General features: G+C 47.1%; 1 protein-coding gene and 1 non-coding gene across 7 annotated transcripts in view; one reads left to right on the forward strand and one right to left on the reverse strand.

The window, feature by feature from the left end:
* The window catches only part of GOLGA3 (golgin A3), a 46499-nt gene extending 35611 nt beyond the window's left edge, over positions 1 to 10888 (reverse strand). Inside the window, exons 1-3 of one of the 6 annotated variants that reach the window (XM_043902201.1) lie at positions 10666 to 10888; positions 4186 to 4505; positions 1718 to 1957 (exon numbers count right to left, since the gene is read on the reverse strand). In XM_043902201.1, coding sequence (XP_043758136.1) covers positions 1718 to 1957; positions 4186 to 4318 — 373 coding nt within the window. In that variant the 5' untranslated portion in view covers positions 4319 to 4505; positions 10666 to 10888. Of the gene's footprint in view, positions 1 to 1717; positions 1958 to 4185; positions 4506 to 5241; positions 5645 to 9798; positions 10316 to 10371; positions 10564 to 10584 lie in introns of those variants that run through there. The other 5 variants (XM_043902207.1, XM_043902202.1, XM_043902203.1 and 2 more) reach the window with 5 other exon arrangements.
* LOC122695966 lies at positions 8809 to 8999 on the forward strand. The gene has a single exon (XR_006341689.1). It is a non-coding gene; the product is annotated as a U2 spliceosomal RNA (small nuclear RNA).
* Positions 10889 to 22340: the final 11452 nt, after the last annotated feature.

Genomic DNA, 22340 nt, shown 5'->3' on the forward strand with positions numbered 1-22340 from the left:
GCTACCAAACTTGCCTTCTTTACTCAGTAACATCCCAGCAGATTACCTCAGTTTTCTACCCGAGGCGACTCCAGTCCAGAGGCCATGCTCAAGGACAAGAGGGGGACTACTCTGACAACTTTCGGGCAATTAACAAAATTTAAAATATCTAAAACCCAAACTTTCACTTTGGGTATAAAAAAAGCTGAACAGTGAGTGAAAAGTAGGCAAGACCCAGGTCTCCCAGCTCAGGGCCAAGGGGCTGCTGAGAGCAGAGAAATGCCGTAACTGAGCCCCCTCCTGGGCAGCACCATCCTCAATTATGAATTCTGGGAGGTAAGCTGCTGTTGTTTTAAATAATCCCTAAAACCTGAGCAGTCGCCAAGAATTTCACTAGGAATTCACCAGCATTGTTACTGACTGTGCACTCATACTCTTCATGCAAGTTTCATATGAAAGAGCTTACATACTTTTCACATCACTAAGTGGTCCAGATGGCAGAGACCACCAGAGGCATGGCCTCAGGGCTGGGCACATTCCTGGGAGGGGCAGGCAGGGGAAAAGCAGGAGAACCTGGTGCCAGAGCTCACAAATCCCTCAGGTCAGGACCCAGGATTTCACACAGCATCCGCTGACATGCTAACAGTTTGTTTACAGAAATGTTTAAAGTATACTATGACCCTAACAGCATAATGAAATTATTCCTGTGAACACCCTCTAGTGAGCATGAGAGTACAAGTTGCAAATGAAAGCATCAAGGCGGCATTGCTGCACACCCAGCAGACTGGTGAAGACCAAAAGGAAAAGCATCTTTGTCCTCTCACAGGGCATCAGCACCCTTGCAATGTGACCACCCATGATGGAGATAGACACACCCACTGCTTCTGACCAAGAGTTCTGCCCCTGGGATGGAGGGCATAGAAATGAAAACACCAGTGCTGCAACATGCATGGAGAGATGCTCACTGCAGCACTGGTCCCCTGGCCCTGACCCGGCCACACTCGGGGCTCCTCCAGCCTTTAAAGAATGGACATGGAGCTGCACCAGCTGACGCGGGGCAATCGCCAGGCGACAGCGCGGGGTGAGAAGAGCACGCAGCGATGTGAAGGACACGGGCCCACTTTAAGAACAATGATCGTCCAAACCTGGCTGTTTTCAGAGGCCTGTAAGGGACCATGTGAGAAGGTGGCTGACCCAGAGGGGAGGGGAGGAAGTATCCAAGCGGGGACGAGGTGTAACAACAGCAGCTGTGAACTGACCCCATTAGGTAAGATTACACAAGTCTGTGTGTGAAAACTTGCGTGTTAGAAAAGCCTGGAGGCTTCAGGGCTCTCAGGCTGACAGTTCACAACTTGGTCGCCCCTGAATCCCCAGGGATTAGCACAAAATAAAGGCTGATTAAAGTAACTCATAAAAGAAAGCCTTCAAGCTGTAACTATTAAGATCAAATCCCCACTGCTGCTTGCTCACCAGCCCTGGTGACGGAAGACATGCACACACAGGCCCTTCAAACTTGGGCCTCAAGCGCCGCTGTCACCATCAGGCTGTGACAAAGCGTATCTTCCCTCTGAAATGGAGCTATTTGTTAAACGCACAACCCACCACGGTGATAAAACAGCAACGGCGGAGAGGCAAGCCCTTCAGGACCTGTACCTATCAAGGACAGTGAGTGACAGGGGCCCGGGGGGTGGGATGCGGGATGAGGGGGTGGGGGAGAGCCCGGCAGGAAGATGCTTACACAGTTGCGTTTCTTGCATAGGAAGACTGAGTCTGAGGGACTGCAAAGCTTCTTTTCTAACAATGCCCTCAGCACTAGTCCCCTGAGACTTCCTTAGGTTGTCATGGAAACCAGCCACACCTGGAGACGCATCAGGACTCGCTGGCGAGGGAGGCTCTGGGAACTGAGGTGTCGGCCCATTCAGACAGGTGTCCCCCTGGTGTCCTTCATCTGAAGTTCTGTTTACCTTGGCACTGGCACCTGGAAAAGAGGGTGTGTTTTAACAACTAAAATAGGACAAGAGGGAATCTAGACATGGGAGCACTCTCCACATCCCAGGAACCTGCTCACTCTTCGAGGACAGCAAGCCTGTCCTTCTGAAGGGCAGGTGATGTGGGACAAGTGACTCAACCTCGCAGAGTAATACCCTCACCTGCAGGACGCCCTCCTCACTTTCCGCACTACAGCTGTAGACTTTCAGTAGTCATGTTTTCTTTTCATTTAAACAAGACCAGTAAGAAATCTTATGAAACTCTGTTTTTAAAAAAATAGCAAAAAAAACTTCCACAAATCCTTAAAACGTGGCCAACAATGTTTCTAATGAGCATTGTTAACAGCAGTACTAACCAGTGTCACAGCCTCACATTTACAAAGGGCTGATTCCAAAGTTATTTCAAGGCATAAGTTTATCATCCAAAATGAGATATCAAAGGTGAAGAGTTAGAACAGCTGATGAGAACGATTACCCCAAAGCTGAGGAGAGACCCAGAGTCTATGCTTCTGACTGACAAACACCTAACAGGTAAAAACCCAAGTTAACCAGTGATGACTATTCACCTGCGTATCAAGCTCAGTCTCCTCTACTAACATTATTGCAAGTTACTTACACACTAACTGAAACCTACTTTTGTATCAAAAGGAAAGTGCTCTCCCCCGATGGGCAGCCAGTTGGCAGCCAACGAGTCGAGGAGATACCTGGAGGGGCTCCCAGGCACATTCCGGGGGCTCCCAAGCACTGCAGTGCCCCAGGTCTCCATAAGATTAGCACCACTTGGATCTCATGATGTACCCAGTATGCAACTAGGAAATTCCCTCTGTACCCAAGCAAACTGAAAATGGGTTTCTGTCACTTGAAATGTGAGTCCCAACTAACGTAGCCACTTACTGTCAGGCCTCCCTGAAAGGAAAACTAGAATACAAAGTAGGGGGAAGGGGGCAGACATAAAACAGAGTGGGAGGACCCCACCACAGCTGTGACACAACCATCTGTTCTCTTACACAAACAGCTGAGGTGAGGGGTGGGGTGGGAGTGGGGAGGAAATCGTGCATTTCAGATGCAAGTTAATCAGGTCAATATCATTTCCTGATGGGCTTATCAAATCTGGGAGAGTCTCTAAAGCATCCTGCTTACATACGAAAGTAATTATTTGAGTGTCACACTGCACTTTAAAAAAAATCTAAAAGAAGGCCTAATAAATAATAAGACTTGATTGTTTCCAAACACAAGTCTCATTATGAATAAACAAATAATGATGACATAAAAATTGGCCAGCTCCACCTCCTGGGTGCTTCCCAAGTGCTCACATTTCACATGGGCCTTCACCACCACCCTAAGATGCAGGGTGGAGAAGAAAACGGTAACCTACTCCAATACTCTTGCCTGGAGAATCCCTTGGACAGAGGAGCCTGGAGCGCTACAGTCTATGGGGTCACAGAGTCGGACATGACTGAGTGAGTGACACACACAAGATGCAGGGACCATTCATCTTTCCATTTTCCCAGTAAGAGAGCAAGGCGGAAATAAATTAAGGATCATGGTTAAGGGCTCATTCCTGTTAGCGGCAGACCTAGGAGTTGTTCCAATTGCAGAACCCTTGATCCTGGGCCAAGCCGCATCGGCCTCACCTGGCACTTAAGGAACAGGAAGCAGCAAAGCCATTTCAGGTGCCTGAGCACTGTTTTCCCAGAAGGGAAACGCAGTTTCTGCTAGTAAATCAGTGCATACACATGTTACAATGTTAAAGCACACACTGCCCAGGAAGGGGCATGAGGAAGCAGTCATTTATTCTGTGCTTCCAACACACGAATAACCCACTAGCTAACATGGAAATGTGATCCCGTAATCCTCAGATCACTAGTGGCACACTTTCCAGTTCGTAGAAATCTGACAACCAACCAACCAAAAAGGTAGAATGTTAGGCACGGGACAGTGATGTGTCAGTGAAGATCTGCATGAGCTTTATGGGTAAACCATGCTGCTCGGTCCCTCTGGAGCAGAAAGCCCCAGAAAGTTCCCATTTCATTTAACACGCATGGTGTTTGAATAAAGGTTGGCCTCAACTAAAAAAAAATACATAAGAACACACTCTGAATGAATTATAAAGTTCATTAAGCTCTTAGACGCCACTGTCTTCTTCCAAAGGCAAGACAACCTGTTCTCCTGTTTAAAGGTAAGGTGTGAGCAGAACACAGAGTAACTGGCAACTTACACTGGGCTTCGTCCCACTGATCCAGCGGCGCCAGTGAGCCAGGGGGCCTTGGGGGGCCCTCAGGTTGACCCGAGGTGCCACTGCCGGATCTGTCCTCCACCAGGCCCTCCCGCACAGCCGCCGCACCGTCCATGGTCAGGGTGACACGGGCTGGGCTGACACTCAGAGGCTACAAGTGAACTGGGAGCGAGTTCAGTTTCTGCCATCAGCAACGGCCAAAAGCTCCTGGGACGGACCACACTAGGTTTGCCATTTTGGGGAAGAGATTTACAGTCTCACAGATGGCCTGAAATCAAACCGGGTGATATCATGCATGATACCTGACAGGAATAAAAAGAGAAAGAAGGTATTATGAATCTTCATTTGTCAGATTTGAAATAACAAGTCCAAGACTAACATTTGGTTCCCAACATGCATCTGTATAATAAATGTATTCATACAACAAATAATCTTTGAGCACCTACAGCATCCTATTTTTTGAGGATAAAAAACTGACCCAAACCCATCTGGCCCATCCCTGAAGGCCATCTGCACTGATGACTGCTGAAAACTATCCCCCACCAGGGTGAGAAGCTCCTCCATCAACAATGTAATCCGCAGAGCTGGGAGTGGGGCTTGGATGACTGAGGAGCCGAGTCTTTATTTATTTAAACTTAACTGACTTGTATGTAAACAGCGCATGTGGCCAGTGGCTTTAGTATTGGACACAGAGGCCCACATGCTCACAGGGGTCAAAGGGTGAGCTCCTCTCCCAGGAGACCCGGCATGTCACAGCCCAGGCCATGCCTCAGAACCAGAGGTCAACAAGGAAGATGTAACAGCATGGAGCATGGTAAACTGGACACTAACGGAGGAAGCATGGGGGGACAAGGACACAGGGAAAACAGCCACTGGGGTATGGGGGGCAGAGAAAGGACCTCACGCAGGTGACCAGACACATTCTTCATTTCTCACAAGATCTGCTATCTTTCAGCTTGTTCTGCCAAGCTGAATTGAAGGGAGCCCAAAGCCTGGCAACTGGTTACTGCTTTTGAAGTGTAATGAGGATATTATCACCTCGTTTCCTCCTCAACAGATATGGTGCTGCTGTTATTCTGCAGAAATGGTAGCATTTACTTCCTTGAAGATAAGACTTCATATTATCCTATGTACTGTTTGGTGTTTCACAGGTTCCGGGACAAAAATTTACAGGACTTTTCTCCACGGCTTCCAAATGTCACATAGATGTTTTTGAAAAGAGCCTAAGCAACAGCTGGACTCTCACTGGACGATACTGTTTCTCCACAGTTCTCTGTCTCCCTGTCACCCATGAACAGGCAGCCCTTAGTGGCTGGCACAACATGTGAACACCTAGTGATGGGAACCCAGCAGTGTTTGGCCTGCAGCTTCAATCATCCACACATTTTCCTCTGCTGTCTAGCACCTGACAGGCCAGCAACATCATGGATTAATAAGTGTTGTTATGAATATAAAAAGGCTATGCCGACTTTTTGGTGGCATCATGGCTTGCAGGATCTTAGTTCCCCAACCAGGGATTGAACCCAGGCCCTCAGCACTGAAAGTATGCAGGCCTAACCAGTGGACTGCTGGGGGATGTCCTATGTCTACTATTAAGTGCAGAGCTAGTACTAAGACTGTACTTGAAAGGACCAGAGATAGAATTGCGTGAAAACATGAATAGCTACAATCCAATGTAGTTAATCAATAAGTACCGGGTGCTGCTGGCTCATGGTGCCTGGTGTGAGGAAATATTTGAGGACTGAAATGATGTCTGAAGGGAGGTACCAAGGTCAACCAAATATGATCCTATGTGCAATGAGGTCTCAACTTAGTTTCTGTCTGTACAATATTCGGTAACCTCTTTCATCCACAGAGACACTTTCCAGGTTGCAGGGTGGGAAGACAAACAGGCCAGTCCACAGGTCCCTCTGAAAATCACCATCTCACAGGGACTTAGCTGCACATGACACCACTGTGACACCTGCTGAGCCTGCCCTCACTCCATGGGCACAGCTGGTGGTAAGCTGGCCAGCGTGACACCACAGAGGAGGTGATGCCCGCAAGGCCAGGCAAGGGCACACCCAGGCTGTCCCCTTACTGCAGGCTTCACTTCACAGACAGGTGACTACAGATGGTCAGGCTGGGACACACACAGTGGGCTGTGGAATCAACTGTCCCTGCCTATGGTGTACGGTATGTGCTGGCCATCCTAAGATGCTCCTTAACAAAGGAAGGCATCTGCATTTTGCTTTGAAATGTCTTTGTTTCTGTCTTGTGGGGGTGGGGTGAAGCTGCCTACATCATCACATGCTCCCTAAGATGCCTGCCTGAGAGGGTAACAACAACAGATAAGTGCTTTTCAGAGTTGGTCCCTTTGTTGCCAATGTCCTTTTCCCTTTGACCAGCAGGCAAATCCCCCTGGATCCTTCCATGTCTGCCATTAGGCACTGCTCTCAAGTCTCCTGGGTCTCAGGTAAAGCACTCCTCCCTGCCATCATGATACCCCTGCACGCATCAGTTCAGTTCAGTTGCTCAGTCGTGTCCAACTCTTTGCGACCCCATGAACCGCAGCACGGCAGGCCTCCCTGTCCATCACCAACTCCCGGAGTTTACCCAAACTCATGCCCATTGAGTCGGTGAATATCACTCCGCAATTGCGTGTGTGCCTATCTCTTCCATCACCCTGTAAGATCCTAGACACAGAAATCACCATTCCAGGTCTGCCCCTACCCCCTCGAACATCCCCTACACAGAGTGGTGATCAATGTAGGCTACTGACAAATAAGTCTCTGCCTCCACCACCAATAAGTCACTTGCCTCCACCAAGTCCTAGCCCTTAGCAACCAAGCTAGTGGTTCAAAAACAAAATGATACAGTATTTGCATCCTTGAATATCCACAATGCTTTGTCAAATATAGAATAACTCTACTACTCAATGCAGTTGGGAGTCACAGTTCTGGGAGGGCAAAGAACACCTGGGAGCTACAAACTGGGAGAGCAGCATGTAAATGGCCACAGGTCAGAGAAGCATCTAAGGAGCCACAGGGAATGTGTTACTGAGGCAAGCAGTGACAACACCTGACCCTGACACTATGCAGGAAAGAGAACACTGGCCGAGATGTTTGTGTCCACTGAGGAAGGTACACCAAAGACAGAGAGAAATGTGTCAGGCTGTTTAAGCCTAATACCAATGCATAGTCCGTGCATTTGCTTGCCTTTATTTGGATTTCTTGCTAAACAAGAAGTCTTCTAATTCCCAAGGAGCCCTAACTGACCCCCCCCAGCCCCACCCCTTGAGATGAATGGTGCAGCCCTGGAGACCCTGTGACTGTGACTTGTTCTGGTAACTTATGAAGGTGGCTCCTGTTCACACGCAGCTCTGCCAGAAGCCAGACAAGAGAGGGGATTCACAGAACACCAGAAGCAGTCTCTGGGGAAGGGACATGTCTCCCTATCCATAATACACTGGCATTCTCCAAGTATCCTCAGCCTCATGTGAATTTTACTTAGCATGACTCAGTCATCCAGGCTTCATTATTTCAGACTGCTGACAAAAACAGGACAAGGAGGGTTAGACAGCTGGGAGTACATCACAAGGAAGCTGTTATTAGTAACATGCACTCCATTTTGGGATTTAAAAAAACACAGATCAGTCTAATCACAGTACCATTTCTGACCACCTGCATTCTGTGTTTCCCGGAGGGAAGAGATAAGCAAAGGTATCACTTAGAACTTCAAAAAGTATGTAACTCTAGGTTCACTGCTGTCTGACATTAAGAGACTTCAGATTGAGAAACTACTATCTCAGGAAACTATGTGATCTCCAACTTCCCCCAGACAGCAGATTACTTAGATCTGGTATAAGCACATCAGCAGGTCCATCTACTCCATCTTAAGATGTTCCTACTGGCAATTTAGAAACATCAGAGCATGGGAATTCCATGGCGGTCCAGTGGTTAGGACTTTGCTCTTTCATTGCCGAGGTCATAGGTTTGATCCCTGGCTGGGGAACTAAGATCCCGCAAGCCATGCAGCACGTCCCAAACAAACAAACAAAAAACCAACAGAGCATGGCCAAAGTGAAAACCCAGAAAGTCTCATGTCACTGCAGAGCCGTGTAATGTAAAGAACAGACTCAGGCATCAGACATCTTGGCTACAGGTCCTGAGTCCTCCACACTCAGCTGTGAGATCCTGGGCAGATTTCTTAACCACTCTTAGATGCTGATCCCATCAGTAAGATGAGGAGAAAAAGACCAAAACACCTGTGCCAGGATTAAGTGCAACAAGGCACACGCCCCATGACTTCAATAAATGACAGCTGTTATTATTAGCGTTACTTTTTCCTTCAATTGTTGCTTATCAAAATCAACAGGTAAAAGCCAACTGAAGATATTCTCATTCAAGAAAGTATACTGCTTGGATAAAGAAGATACGGTGTACACACACACACACTCTGTAATATTACTCAGCCATAAAAAAAGAACAAAATTTTGCCACTTGTGACAACATAGATAAACGTGAAGAGCACTATGCTCAGTGAAAGAAGTCGGACAGAAAAAGTCAAACATTGTATGTTATCACTTGTGGAATCTAAAAAACAGAACAAATAAAAACGAAACAGATCGCTTCTCGGCCTTTTGGCTAAGATCAAGTGTAGTATCTGTTCTTATCAGTTTAATATCTGATACGTCCTCTGTCCGAGGACAATATATTAAATGGATTTTTGGAGCTGGGAGTTGGAATAGGAGCTTGCTCCGTCCACTCCACGCATCGACCTGGTATTGCAGTACTTCCAGGAACGGTGCACCAAAAGAAAAAAAAAAAAAAAAAAAACGAAACAGACTCGGAGATACAAACTACTGGTCACCAGAGAGGAGAAGGGAAGGGGGATGGGCAAAGTAGATAAAGGGGATTGAGAGAGACTAGGTATAAATAAGTTACAAGGATGCAATGTACAGCACAGAGAATACAGCCAGTATTTTATAATAACCTTGTATGGAATGTAGAGTGTAATCTACAAAAACATCAGGACCCTGGTCATCCAGCGGTTATGACTCATGCTTCCACTGCAGGAGGCACGGACTCGATCCCTGGTTGGGGATCTCACACGCACGCCTCAGGGTGTGACCCAAAAAAACAAGAAAATTTAAAAAAAAAAACACCCATCAAATTACTATGTTATACACCTGAAACTACCATAAGATTGTAAGTTAACTATACTTAAAAGTTAAACTATACTGCTGCTTAAGGCAATGGGCTTAAAAAAAAAAGGCTACTTTAGAATCTGAGTAATGTTAGATGATTTTTATTTCCTTTTCTTGCCATTCAAGGTCCATTGTAACTGAAGGCCATCACTCCAATAAAAAGTTATGTTTGCAATATTTAAGGGACAATTTAAAAAGTAAAAAAAACAAACCCATGAGTCACTTGTAAATAGCTTACAATGTCCCAGTGGTTTCCAATCACACTGACAATAAAATCTAAGCCTCTTACCCTGAACTAGGAAACTGCATATCATCTGGCCCCTCCCCACACTGCATCCTTGTCCCTTATCACTTTCTTCCTTTTTCATTAAACATTTGCCATACTTCTCGAAGAACATCAGACTTACTCCTCCCTCGGGGTCTTCACACTTGTTGTTCATTCTGCTTGAAACACTCTTATCCCACCGTTTTTCATGACTAATTTCTTGTCATAGAAGCCTTAGCTCAAAAGTCACCTTCGTGGACAGGCTTTCCTACAGACCCACCCCAAGCACCGCCTAATACTCTCTAAACAATGTCTCATTTATCCTCCACTACGACGTAAGCTCAGTGACAGCAGGGATGCTGACACGATTTCAGCTCTGGATTCCAGGACCTACAATGAATGTTGCCCATCACACGACCAACAGTTGTTGAATGAAGGCGGAGCTGTTCACGCAACACCTGCACACTAGTGACAACGCCTGGCCTCACTACCTCTGGAAAAGTATTACTGCACCGGTGAAACGCCTCTAAGCACCCAGGATCGAGATGGAATCGAGGTGGACTGAGACGCTGAGATCACACGCGTTCTTTAAACCAGGCTTCACACTAACCACCCGACAGGATATCACGCATGTCATCTTGACATAACTTCTGCAAAAGGACAAGAGCTGTTTCTCAGCAGCTCCAACAGCAGCTGCGGGTACCCCTGAACATACCTCTCCCTGGCACGGGTGGACAGAGCTCCGGAAGGGCTCGAATGTATGTTTATTTATGAACCCAGTTCCCTAACAGCTGCACAAGCCAGCTTCCAGGCCCGGAGGCTACCAACGGTGAGGAGCCAGACTAGCGCGGGGCGTTGCCGCTCGACACAGAGTTGCGGTCGGCCTCCCCGTCCGCTCGGGCCCCGCCGCCCTTCTCCCAGCCCATACCCCGACTGTGCTGCGGTTCCCTGGATTCTCGCGCCCTTCGCGACCAGCGCTCCTACCCAGGCACCACCCCGCGACCCTCACCCCGGTGGTGCGTAAGCCGCGGCGAACGCCCGGCCCGGCAGCTCTGGTGGAGACGTGGCCCCTCGAGGGGCGGAGCGCGGTGCAACGACGTAATCTGCCCCCCCGGAAACAGCTTGTACGCAGTGCCTCCGTTCCGCAAGACAGAGGTGACTTTCTGCTAGCCCGCAGCCGCCCACGGGTGGGGACTGCTTCAACCTCAAGGTCTGGATAGAGCCCACTCAAAACTGGTCCAAAAATGATTTCAGAAAGTAAATCTGGGGCGCCTTTCCTTTTCAGAAACGCAGCTCCCAGACTTGCCGGACCAACTCCAACAGGAATCCGGGCAGCTAAGCTTCCGGCGGAAGTGGCGTGGCCAAGCTCCGGTCCCGCCCCCGCCCCGCCCCGCCCCAGCTATCAGTGTATGGGCATGGTCGTTCTGGCCCCGCCTCTACCTTATTGGCGGCATTGCTTGTAAGCACTCTGGTGGGCTTGGGTCAATGTGGGTGGAGGTGGTGGTGCTGGCCGCTGTCCCTCTTCTAAACCCTCCACAACGCTAGTCCTTCTCTTTCAGGTACAAATGCAAGAGACTCGTGGACTTTCCCAGAATTCCGGTGGTTAAGACTCTTCCCTTCCAGTGTAGGGGGCAGCAGATCCCATCCCTGGTTGAGGGACTAAGATCTCACGTGTGCAGTGAAACAACTCCCTCCCCGCCCCCAACAACTGCTGAGCCCTCCCTCAGCAACAAGAGAAGTCTGAAAGCCACATCTAGAGAGTGGCTCTGCTTGCCGCAGCTAGAGAAAGCCTGTGCACCGCAAAGAAGAGGCCATCTGCTGCAACGAAGACTCAATGACTGAAACATTCGCTCAGTTCTGTCCAACTCTTTGCTACCCTATGGACTGTAGCCTGCTAAGTTCCTCTGTCCATGGAATTCTCCAGGCAAGAATACTCGAGTAGGTAACCATTCTGTTTGCCAGGGGATCTTCCTGACCCGGGGATTGAACCTGAGTCTCCTGCATGGCAGACAGATTCTTAACTGTCTGAGCCACCAGGGAAGCCTAACAAGGACCCAAAGCAGTCAAAATAAAAAGGAAGAAAGAAAGAAAGAATTGTTGGCATAGGGCATGAGGTAAAGGTCCTTTCCTTTCTTTTTTTGTCCATGGATATAAAATAGCTGCACTCAATATGTCAGCAAATATGGAAAATTCAGCAGTGGGCACAGGACTGCAAAAGGTCAGTTTTCATTCCAATCCCAAAGAATGTTCAAACTATTGTACAATGACACTCATTTCTCATGCTGGTAAGGGTATGCTCAAAATCTTTCAAGTTAAAACAACAACAAAGTCTTTCAAGTTAGGCTTCGGCAGTGTGTGAACTGAGAGCTTCTAGATGTACAAGCTGGGTTAGGAAAGGCAGAAGAACCAGAGATCAGATTGTCAATGTTTGTTGAATCATAGAGAAAACAAGGGAATTCTAGTAAAACATCTATTTCTGCTTCAATGACTGCATGAAAACCTTTGACTATGTGGATCATAGAAAATGTGGAAAATTCTTAAAGAGATGGGAATACCAGACAACCTTACCTGTCTCCTAGGAAGCCTGTATGCATGTCAAGAAGCAGCAGTTAGAACAGGACATGGAACAATGAACCGTTCAAAACCAGGGAAGGAATATGACAAGGCCGCATACTGCCACCTTGTTTACTTAACTTACACGCAGAGTACATCATATGAAATGCCAGGCAGGATGAATTACAAACTGGAATCAAGATTGATGACAGAAATATCAACAACCTCAGATACGCAGATGATACAACTCTAATGGCAGAAAGGGAAGAGGAAATAAAGAGCCTTTTGATGAGAATGAAAGAGGAGAGTAAAAAAAGTTGGTTTAAAACTCAACATTCAAAAAACAAAGATCATAGCATCTACTCACATCACTTCATGGCAAAAAGAAGGGGGAAAAGTGGAAACAGTGACAGATTTTATTTTTTTGGGCTCCGAAATCACTGGGGATGGTGACTATAATCATGAAATTAAAAGACCCCTGTTCCTTGGAAGGAAAGCTATGACAAACCTAGACAGTGTATTAAAAAGCAGAACCATCAGTTTGCTGACAAAGGTCCGCATAGTCAAAGCTATGGCTTTTCCACTAGTTATGTATGGATGTGAGAGTTGGACCATAAAGAAGGCTCAGCACCAAAGAATTGATGCTTTCAAATTGTATTGCTACGGAAGACTCTTGAGAGTCCCTTGGATTGCAAGGAGAGCAAATCAGTAAATCCTAAAGGAGATCAACCCTGAATATTCATTAGAAGGGCTGATGCTGTTGCTAAAGCTCCAATGCTTTGGCCACCTGCTATAAAGAGCCAACCTATTGGAAAAGACCCTAATTCTGGGAAAGATTGAAGACAAAAGGAGAAGAGGGCAACAGAGGATGAGACGGTTAGATAGTATCACTGGCTCAGTGGACATGAATTTGAGCAAACTCCAGGAGATAGTGAAGAACAAGAAAGTCTGATGTGCTGCAGTCCATGGTGTTGCAAAGAGTCAGACATGACTTAGTGATTGAACAACAAACAACAACAACAATCAAATTGTTTCAGACTGTTCATTGAGAAGTCTACCCTTCCCCCGTTAACTTGCTTTAGCACATTGTCAAAAGTCATTTGGATTCTTGTTGGCTCTATCAGGGTTCTCTGCCCTGTTCCATTGGTTGACATGCCTCTCTCTCCACCAATACCACAGTCTCCACCATGGTAGCTTTACAACAGGCCATAACATGGGGGAGATGATTCCTCACACTTTACTTTTTTGTGACTGTTCTAGCTATTCTAGGACCCATGTCCTTTCATATAAATTTTAGAAGAAACTCTATCTCTACAAAAATTGTCTCTACAAAAATCCTTCCTGGGATTTTGATAGGAATTGCATTTAAACTATAATAAATCAATTTGTGGAGAATTGGCATCTTTACTATGTTGAGTCTTTCAACCCATGGACGTGGTATGTCTCTTCTTTTATTTAGATCTTTGATTTCTTCCATCAGTATTTTATACTTTTCAGCATACATGTCCTAAACATGTTTTGTTAAAGTTTATACCTTGTTGTGCTTAGTCGCTCAGTCATGTCCAACTCTTTTCAACCCCGTGGACTGTAGCCCAACAGGCTCCTCTGTCCATGGGGATTCTCCAGGCAAGAATACTGGAGTGGGTAGCCATGCCCTCCTCCAGGGGATCTTCCCAATCCAGGGATCGAACCCAGGTCTCCCAAATTACAGGCAGATTCTTTACTATCTGAGCCACCAGGGAAGCCCAAAGTTTGTACTTAAGTATTTCATTTTCTTTGGAGTGGTTATAAATGATATTTTGTTTTAAATTTTGCTTTCCACATGTTCATTGTCAGTATAGTGTAAGTCCCCTATATACAACAAGTTTTGTTTGTAAGTTCAATTTATTTGTGAGTTTGACAAAGTTAGGCTAGGTACCTAATTAACACAATCAGCCATATAGTACTGTCCTGTAATTGGTTTATAATATTGATTACACAAATAGTAATCTTTCCCTGTGGCTCAGATGGTAGAGTCTGCCTGCAATTCAGGAGACCCAGGTTCAATCCCTGGGTCAGGAAGATCCCCTAGAGAAGGAAATGGCAACCCGCTCCAGTACTCTTGCCTGGAAAATCCGCTGGGTGGAGGAGCCTGGCAGGCTACAGTCCATGGGGTTGCAAAGAGTCAGACATGACTGAGCAACTTCACTTTCTTTCACTTTCATTTCTTTACATAAATAATACATAAAAAAGCAAACACAAAAAAATAAGAAAATATTTAAAATTTTACAATGAAGTACCTTTAAAAGTACAGTAGTACAGTACAATGGCTGACAGACAGGGGTTGGGATCAAGTGAACAGACAAGAAGAGCTACTGACTGGAGGAGGAAGAGGAGGTGGAGTTGAAGGGCAAGCTGCAATTTCAGTGACACCTGATGCTGAAGCACAGGTTCTGGTTCTTTGCAGGATTCATTCAATTCTATCTACCCTCCTGAAAAAAAAAAAATGATGCCAGTGATGTCTGGGTAGTAGTCCTTTTTTTCTTGTCATAGATGGCACAGTAGCACTAGATTGCATTCTGAACGGTGGCTGCAACCTTCATGCACTGTTCTATGTTTGAGTCCAGTGTCTCAACAACTAACGGTGCCTCCTCAAATAAAGAAAAGCCTCTTGCCATTTCCGCACACCGAGAAGTTTCTCCATCTCCTCCATTATTTTTCCATGCTTCTTTGATATTATTTTCGATGTCGTTGACACAGCAGACTTCACCTGTTCTGTGATCTTGTCCTTGTTCTTTAGAATCGTGCCAGTGGTTAAATGATTAATGTTATAAGAATGAGTGAAGTCTACCATCATTTCGCCTAGCTCCACTCTCCCAGTTGTTTTCACCTCTTGTTTCCATCGTTGTTGCTTGGTGCTTCTTACCAGTACCGACTGCATTGCCACAGCTTTTATGCTTGCTTCTGGACATCCTGGGCTTAAAATAAAGATAATGCACTACTGTACTCTGTACAGTGCTGTCTGGTGAAGTACACATGAGCACAACACTTGTAGACGATGCACACACGTGACAATACATGCCAGACATGGGGTTAACTTCTATGGTTGGATATGTGAACACACGTTTGCATATTTGGAACTTTGCAACTTGAAGATTCATATGTTAGAGACTTACTTTTTTGATACACGCAACAACTTGGATGAATCTCATAGGCATCTCATCAACATTAAGCTGAGAAAGGAAACAAATATCCAAAGGAATTATATTGTATGATAGGATCTCACACATAAAACATTCTTGAAGTGACAAAAGTACAGAGATGGAAAAGAGATTAGTGGTTGCCAAGGAATGGTGGGGGTGAGTGTGACTAGAGGGGTAGGGTGAAGGAGGTCCTCATGGTGATGAAGCAGTTCAGCACCTGAACTGTAGCAGTGGGTTCACGAAACTGCACATGGGATAAAAGGACAGAGGGCTGTGCCTGCACTCTGGACCAGTGTCAGTTTCCTATTTTTTTTTTTTTTAATTTAGTTTTTATTTTTGGCTGTGCTGGATCTTCGTTGCTCTATGGGCTTTTCTCTGGATGTGGCGAGTGGAGGCCACTCTCTAGTTGTGATTCTTGGGCTTCTCATTGTGGTGACTTTTCCTGTTGCAGAGCATGGGTTCTAGGGCACGCAGGCTTCAATAGTTGTAGCACGTGGTCTTAGCTGCCCTGTGGCACATGGGGTCCTCCCAGATCAGGGATGGAACCCACTGGCAGGTGGATTGTTTACCACTGAGACACCAGGGAAGTCCCAGTTTCCTGGTTTTGATGTATGTAGTACCACAGCCACGTATGACACAACCAGTGGGGGAAACTGAGGAAATAATTAAATTAGCAATTAGGGTACGACAAACACTGAATTTAAAAACAAACGGAAACAAATGAGCCTAATTATATATTAAATTGATAGAATATCCACACACAAGAAAAAACTAATCTAATACATTATAAAAGTTTTACTAAAGTATTATTTACATACCATATACATTATTTATACTCTGTGTGCACTTCAGTGATTTCTAAGTATTGATGAATTCAGTTATACTCACTAAATTTTAGTAGATAAACTGGGTGCATCACATTTAGTAAGTACACGAGATTTACTACAAATTGTTTCAGGACATTCTGATAAACCCCAAAGGATCCCTCTAATCCATTTACATGCAGTCACTGCCCATTCCTCCTTCTCCCAGCCCCTGAGACCCACTAACCTATTATCTTTCTCTACGGGTTGGCCTATTCTGGATATTTCATATAAAAAGTTTCACACACTATGCAGTCTTTTGTGACTGCCTTCTCTTTTAATTAGCATAATGTTTTTAGATACATCCATGCTTGATGTGTATCAGAACTTTGCTCCTTTTATGGCTATGTAATTCCACTGTCTGGATATACACCATTTTATGATGCATTAATCCATGGATGGACCCATTCAAGTGCCTCAAATGTGCTGGTCAGTGTTCTCAGGTGGGGGTTTACATGAGGGGTACAGGAGACACAAGATCCCTGCTCTGATCCAGTTTCCTTTGTGTGGAGAAGAGCAGACCTTTAGAGTGATAACTCACAAAACTGGTAGTGTGTTAGGATGGGACAGACTGCCGCTTCCACTGCGTCATCCTTCCTTCCTTCTTTCATTGTGGTCTACTATATACCAAGTATACCGTGCTAGATGCCATACACAATCCTTGCTGTCATGGGGCTTACATTCCATCGCAGGAACAGACAATGAGCACAGAAATATAGGACAGGAAGAACTGAGTTGAGAAGAGAAAAGGGCAGGGTGAAGAGAAGGGTGGAGCTGCATGCTGCTATTTTAGATAGCAGTTTAGGGAGGCCCCCTAAGCTGAGTTGCTCAAAAACATGAAGAAAGTAAGAAAAAAGTTCATGAGGGTAATTGTGGGACAGCAAAGAGAACCATGTGCTTGGGATTTTTGTTTTTTAACTTTATTTTTAATTAAAAAAATCGAAATGTACCTAATTTACAATGTGTTAGTTTTAGGTATACACCAAAGTGATTCAGTTATACATATATATATTAATATATTCTTTTCAGATTCTTTTCCATTATAGCTTATTGCAAGATATTCAGTATAGTTCCCTTTGCTATACATAGGTCCTTGTTGTTTATCTGTTTTATATATATCACTGGTTTGTATATGTTTTTCTTTTCCTTTGGTGCTCAGTTGTGTCCGACTCTTTGCAACTCCGTGGACCAGGGAATTTTCCAGGCAAGAATATTAGAGTGGGTTGCCATTTCCTTCTCTAGTGTGCGTGTTTTTTTGTGTTATGGATTTACTTGGTTGCGCCAGATCTTAGTTACGACATGCGGAATCTTTGATCTTTCATGAGGCTTGCGGAATGGAGTGCCTTGACCAGGGATTGAACCCAGCCCCTTGCGTTGGGAGCATGTGGTCTTAGCCACTGGGCCACCAGGGAAGTCCCTGGTGTGTATATGTTGATCCCAAACTTCAAAAGTTTCCTTGAGGAAGTCACACTAGAGTTGACCTTGCGTGATAAGGAAGCAGGCGTGCGCAGGTCTATGGAAGAGTTTTACAAGGAAAGGAGTGGGAGAGGTCTGAGATGATGCAGAGAGGGCACACCACACAGGGTCTGTTGGTGTGGTGGGACCACTGGCAGGTTTCAAGCGAGGGGTGACATCATCTGCCTGGTGTTGGAAGAGATGGCTCAGGTGCCATGTGGACTTGGGTTGTGGGCAGCTTGAGACTGGCAGCCCTCATGACCAGAGCACAGGCTCAGCCACACCCTGCCAATGGATCAGCTAGCTAAGGCGTCCATTGGGGCTCAAGGGAGAGAGAATTCTTCACCTCTTCCTACAGTGCTTCAGAAAACATTGGCCCCTTCCTAAAGACTAAAAACCAAAGGAGAAGAGGGTGGGGGTGTGTCTTAGCTTCTTGTGGCCACTGTAACAAGTTGCACAAATTTAGTAGCTGAAAACAACAGGGATTTGTTCTCTCATGTTTCTGGAGGTCAGATGTCCAAAATCCAGGTGTCACCGGGCCATGTTTCTTCTCCAGGCTCTCGAAGGAGCTGTTTCCTTTGCCTTTTCCAGTCTCTAGTGCATCTCTTGGCTCGTGGTTCCTTCCTCCAACTTCTAAGGCATCACTTCAGCCTGTAGTACTCTCACATCTTTTTCTGCCTGACCTTCTTGTCCCCCATTTATTAGGACCCTTGCAAATTCACTGAGGACTCACTGAACAGTCCAGGATGGTTTTACCTCCTGCAAATCCCTTTTGCTAGATAAGGTGACATTCACAGGTTCCAGGGGTCAGGATATGGACTTCTTTGGGGACAAGGGCAGAAAGCATTATTCAGCCTGCCACAAGCTGTTAATAGTATATAAAATGTTGTTGTTTAGTTGCTAATTTATGTGACACTTTTGCGACCTCATAGACTATATATATAGCCTGCCAGTCTTCTCTGTCCATGGGCTTTCCTAGGCAAGAATACTGGAGTGGGTTGCCATTTCCTTCTCCAGGGGATCTTCCAGACCCAGGGATAGAACCCACATCTCCTGCATTGGCAGGTGGGGTTTTTTTTTGTTGTTGTTTGTTTGTTTGTCTTTTTACCAGTGAGCCACTAAGGAAGCCTCATATAAGAGTTAATTGCTCAGTCATGTCCAACTCTTTGCCACCCCACTGACAGTAGTCTGTGAGTCTTCTCTGTCTCTGGAATTCTCCAGCCAGGAAAGAATACTGGAGTGGGTTGCCAGTTCCTTCTCCAGGGGATCTTCCAGACTCAAGGACTGAACCCGGGTCTCCCGCATTGTATGCAGATTCTTTATAGGATGTGGGGTTTGCCAAAAAAAAAAAAAAAAAAACCATCTGATTTTATAAAACCCTGTGGTGCTTGATGTCTGAAGACAAAGTGTTGTGACCTGAACTGTGTCCCTTCCCAAATTCACATGTTGAAGCCCTGACCCAGGGGACCTCAGAATGTGACTGTGTGTGGAAACAGGGCCTTTAAGTGGTGATTAAGGTAAAAGGAGGCTGTATACGTGGACCCCAACCCAGTGGACTGGTGTCCTTATAAGAGGAGGAGATGAGGACCCAGGCACACAGGGACGACCATGTGAGGGCATGGGGAGGAGACAGCTCTCTGCATGCCAAGGAGAGAGGCCTCAGTGGGAACCAGCCCTGTGATACCTTGCCTCCAGAACTGCGGGACTGTAAATGTCTGTTGCTTCAACCTCCTCACCTGAGTGTTACGCAGGCCCCAGGACCGGCACACAGAAAGGCTACTGAGAGCAACCCCCCTCACAGCACAGCATACGGCCATGTAACCCCTGGTCCCATCAGCACAAAACCGGCTTCCCACACTCGTCATGCCAGGCTGCTCCATGTGGGCACGGGAGCACCAAAGATAAGGGTGTGTTCCAGGCTCACGGTCTTCAGAAGGAAACACACAGAAAACAAAAGAAGAGGATGCATTCACTCCACAGAGACAGGGGAAAGAGCCATCGCCTGTGCCTCGGGGAAGAGACCCAGCCGAGGGATGTCTCAGCAGGGTCTTTGCGAGGACCAGTCAGCCAGTGATTATCAGACATTTCTGCTAGTGAGCAAGCCGGGAGGGGCCCTGTCCTGGAATTCTGAAGGGGAGAAAAACAGTCAGGATATGCTTGCTTTCAAATGATTGGTCAGCACCAGGAAGAAAGCCAAACAGTCTGGTGCTAGAACGCTGGTTGGGAGGCTCCCTCCATGAGCAGGTCTGAGGTGAGCCCAGAGTGGGGCAGAGGCCAGGCCACCACTGCAGAAGCGGGCGAGGGCCCAGCTTTGAGTGGAGCTTCGGAAGGTCCTGGGGTGGGCTGGGTGGGAAGGGCGGGTTGCTCAAGGAGGGGTGGGGGCTTTGCAAGGGCATGTTTCTCATAGTCAAAGACACTAACCCCAAATGCAACCTTCTTTGTTTCAATGTCATTGAAACAGTGTTTAACAACCTCCTCTCCAGAAAAAGAAAAAAAAAAAATGACCCTATTTTCAGCATTTATCAGTTTCCATGTTGTGAATATTCATAGTGTGGTGGGTGTCAAGCTGCCAAAGGTGAGGTCCACAGACCAAACCAAAGGCAGCACTGCAGAGAACCTGTAAGTCCAGACAGGTAGACGCCTGTGGGAGCAGAGGAGCAGTCAGATGCAAGCTTCATCAAGAAGGGCTGAGTCCTGAGTGCTCATTACCTTTAATTATAATTTGGGAGTTCCAAGTTTATACAGCTTTTACGACAGTTGTATTTAAGTTACTGGTTGGAGTCATTCCTGGGATGGTGACATTTGTTTCCTGGTTGCTGGCTGGGTGGCTCATCTGCAGGTCAGGACTTTCAGCCGGTGGATCCGTGGGCCTGGGCCTCCTTCCAGGTTCTCCGGGGCCTGGGGTGGCAGCTGAGAGTGGGAGGGAACGCACACAGCTCGTCTCTGTTGCATTCTATTTGCTCACCTCCCAAGGGACAGGATGGAAAGGGTGTCCACTTGAGACAGAGAAATGAGCCAGCAGGTGGCACAGCCGAGCAAGTGCTGGGCGGCTTGGCTGGGAGGCTGGGCAACCGCCAGCTCGGCCTTGGCCTCGCTCCTCAATACCTCTCACAGTGAGTTCTGCATGACTTCATCTCACAGAGGGGCCGGGAAGGGGTGGGAATGAGGAGACAGAGCCACGGAGGCCAGACTGGGTGGCACCCCTGTGACCCAAGGACCTTCGACTTACTTCTGCTGGAACTACAAACGCCATCCCAGGCTGGCACTTTCAGGGAGAGTAGCTGAGACCCAGTGGCACATTCCCGTTAGGGTCAGGCCTGGGAGAGCAGGCCTGAAATGAGGATGGGCTGAGCTCTGGTGGGCTGTCTGGCCCACAGCAGCCAGTCCGCTTTCTTCATGGTGACACTGGAGCCTGCCTTCTCCAGCCCCACCTGCTTCCTGGGTGCTAGTAGCCAGAAGGTGGTGAAAGCTCGGTCTGCCAGGTCGTCAGCTTTGGGGTCAGGGATAGCCTTCTAATTGAACTGGTGGAGAAACCACCAGTTCACCTGTATCTGCTAGGAGGGAACCTGAGGTCTGGGAAGCTGCCACCATACACAGGAAGAGAAGGATCCTGCATCCAGCCACCCTGGGCTTTCTAAACCCAATCCACCCCGTTCTCTTCCTTTCTCCAGAGCACAGGTCAGTTGTCTGGTGCGCTCCACAGCAGCAATCCTGATTCAGAACCTGAGCTTCGTTGGGTTTCTTCTCTGTCTGCTGTGTGAGAGCTGGTCTGGCTGCAGGGCCGCCACTGGTAGAGGCCTGGCTACTCTGCTCTCTCCGTGGGGTACTTCCCCTGGGGCAAGATCCACCAATGTCATGCTGGGACTCTTAGACCTGGGCCCATGATCCCAATCCTATTGTTGTTTAGCTGAAAAATCATGTCCAACTCTTTGTGACCCCATGGACTGTAGCCCATCAGGCTCTTCTGTACATAGGATTATCCAGTCAAGAATACTAGAGTCAGTTGCTAGTTCCTTCTCCAGGGGATCTTCCTAAGCCAGACATTGAACCCATGTCTCATGCATTGGCAGGTGAATTCTTCACCACTGAGCCACCAGGGAAGCCCCCAATCCTGTTAGCTATGTGGTATTAGGATGACCTACTGGGTTCCTGGTCGCTGGCCCAAAGAGGAATCCATTTGGTCATCTGGGAGCCAGGACCCCGGCCAGAAAGGGCTGGTGTGCAGCCCTAGGAGGCCCAGCAGATGGGCGGTGTGGGCAGGGCCAGCCTCTCTTGACATAGACACCAGGAGCCCAAGAGGGACTTGGGTCTTGGGTAGCGAGGCTGTGAGAGGACACGAGCTGGGTCCAAGGACACAGGAGTCGCCCAGTGCCAGCCAAACCACCAGGATAGGAGCACACAGCAGGCTCCAAGTCACTGTAGGCTGGATGCTGGAGGGGTGGTGGTGGTGGTCGGGGAGGGTGTCAAGGAACAGGAAGTACACAAAGTGATAAAAAACACCGCATGGTGCCCAGCCTATAAATGAGCTGGTCAGCAAGCCTGGGTCCGGCGGCTCCTCTTCAGGTTAGGGCTGACAAGCTCTGTTCTGACCCCGTGTGGCTCATCAGAAACAGGGAATCTGAGTTCCACTG

Source organism: Cervus elaphus, chromosome 5 (assembly GCF_910594005.1).
Source record: "Cervus elaphus chromosome 5, mCerEla1.1, whole genome shotgun sequence".
In the NCBI taxonomy this organism is placed as follows: Eukaryota; Metazoa; Chordata; class Mammalia; order Artiodactyla; family Cervidae; genus Cervus; species Cervus elaphus.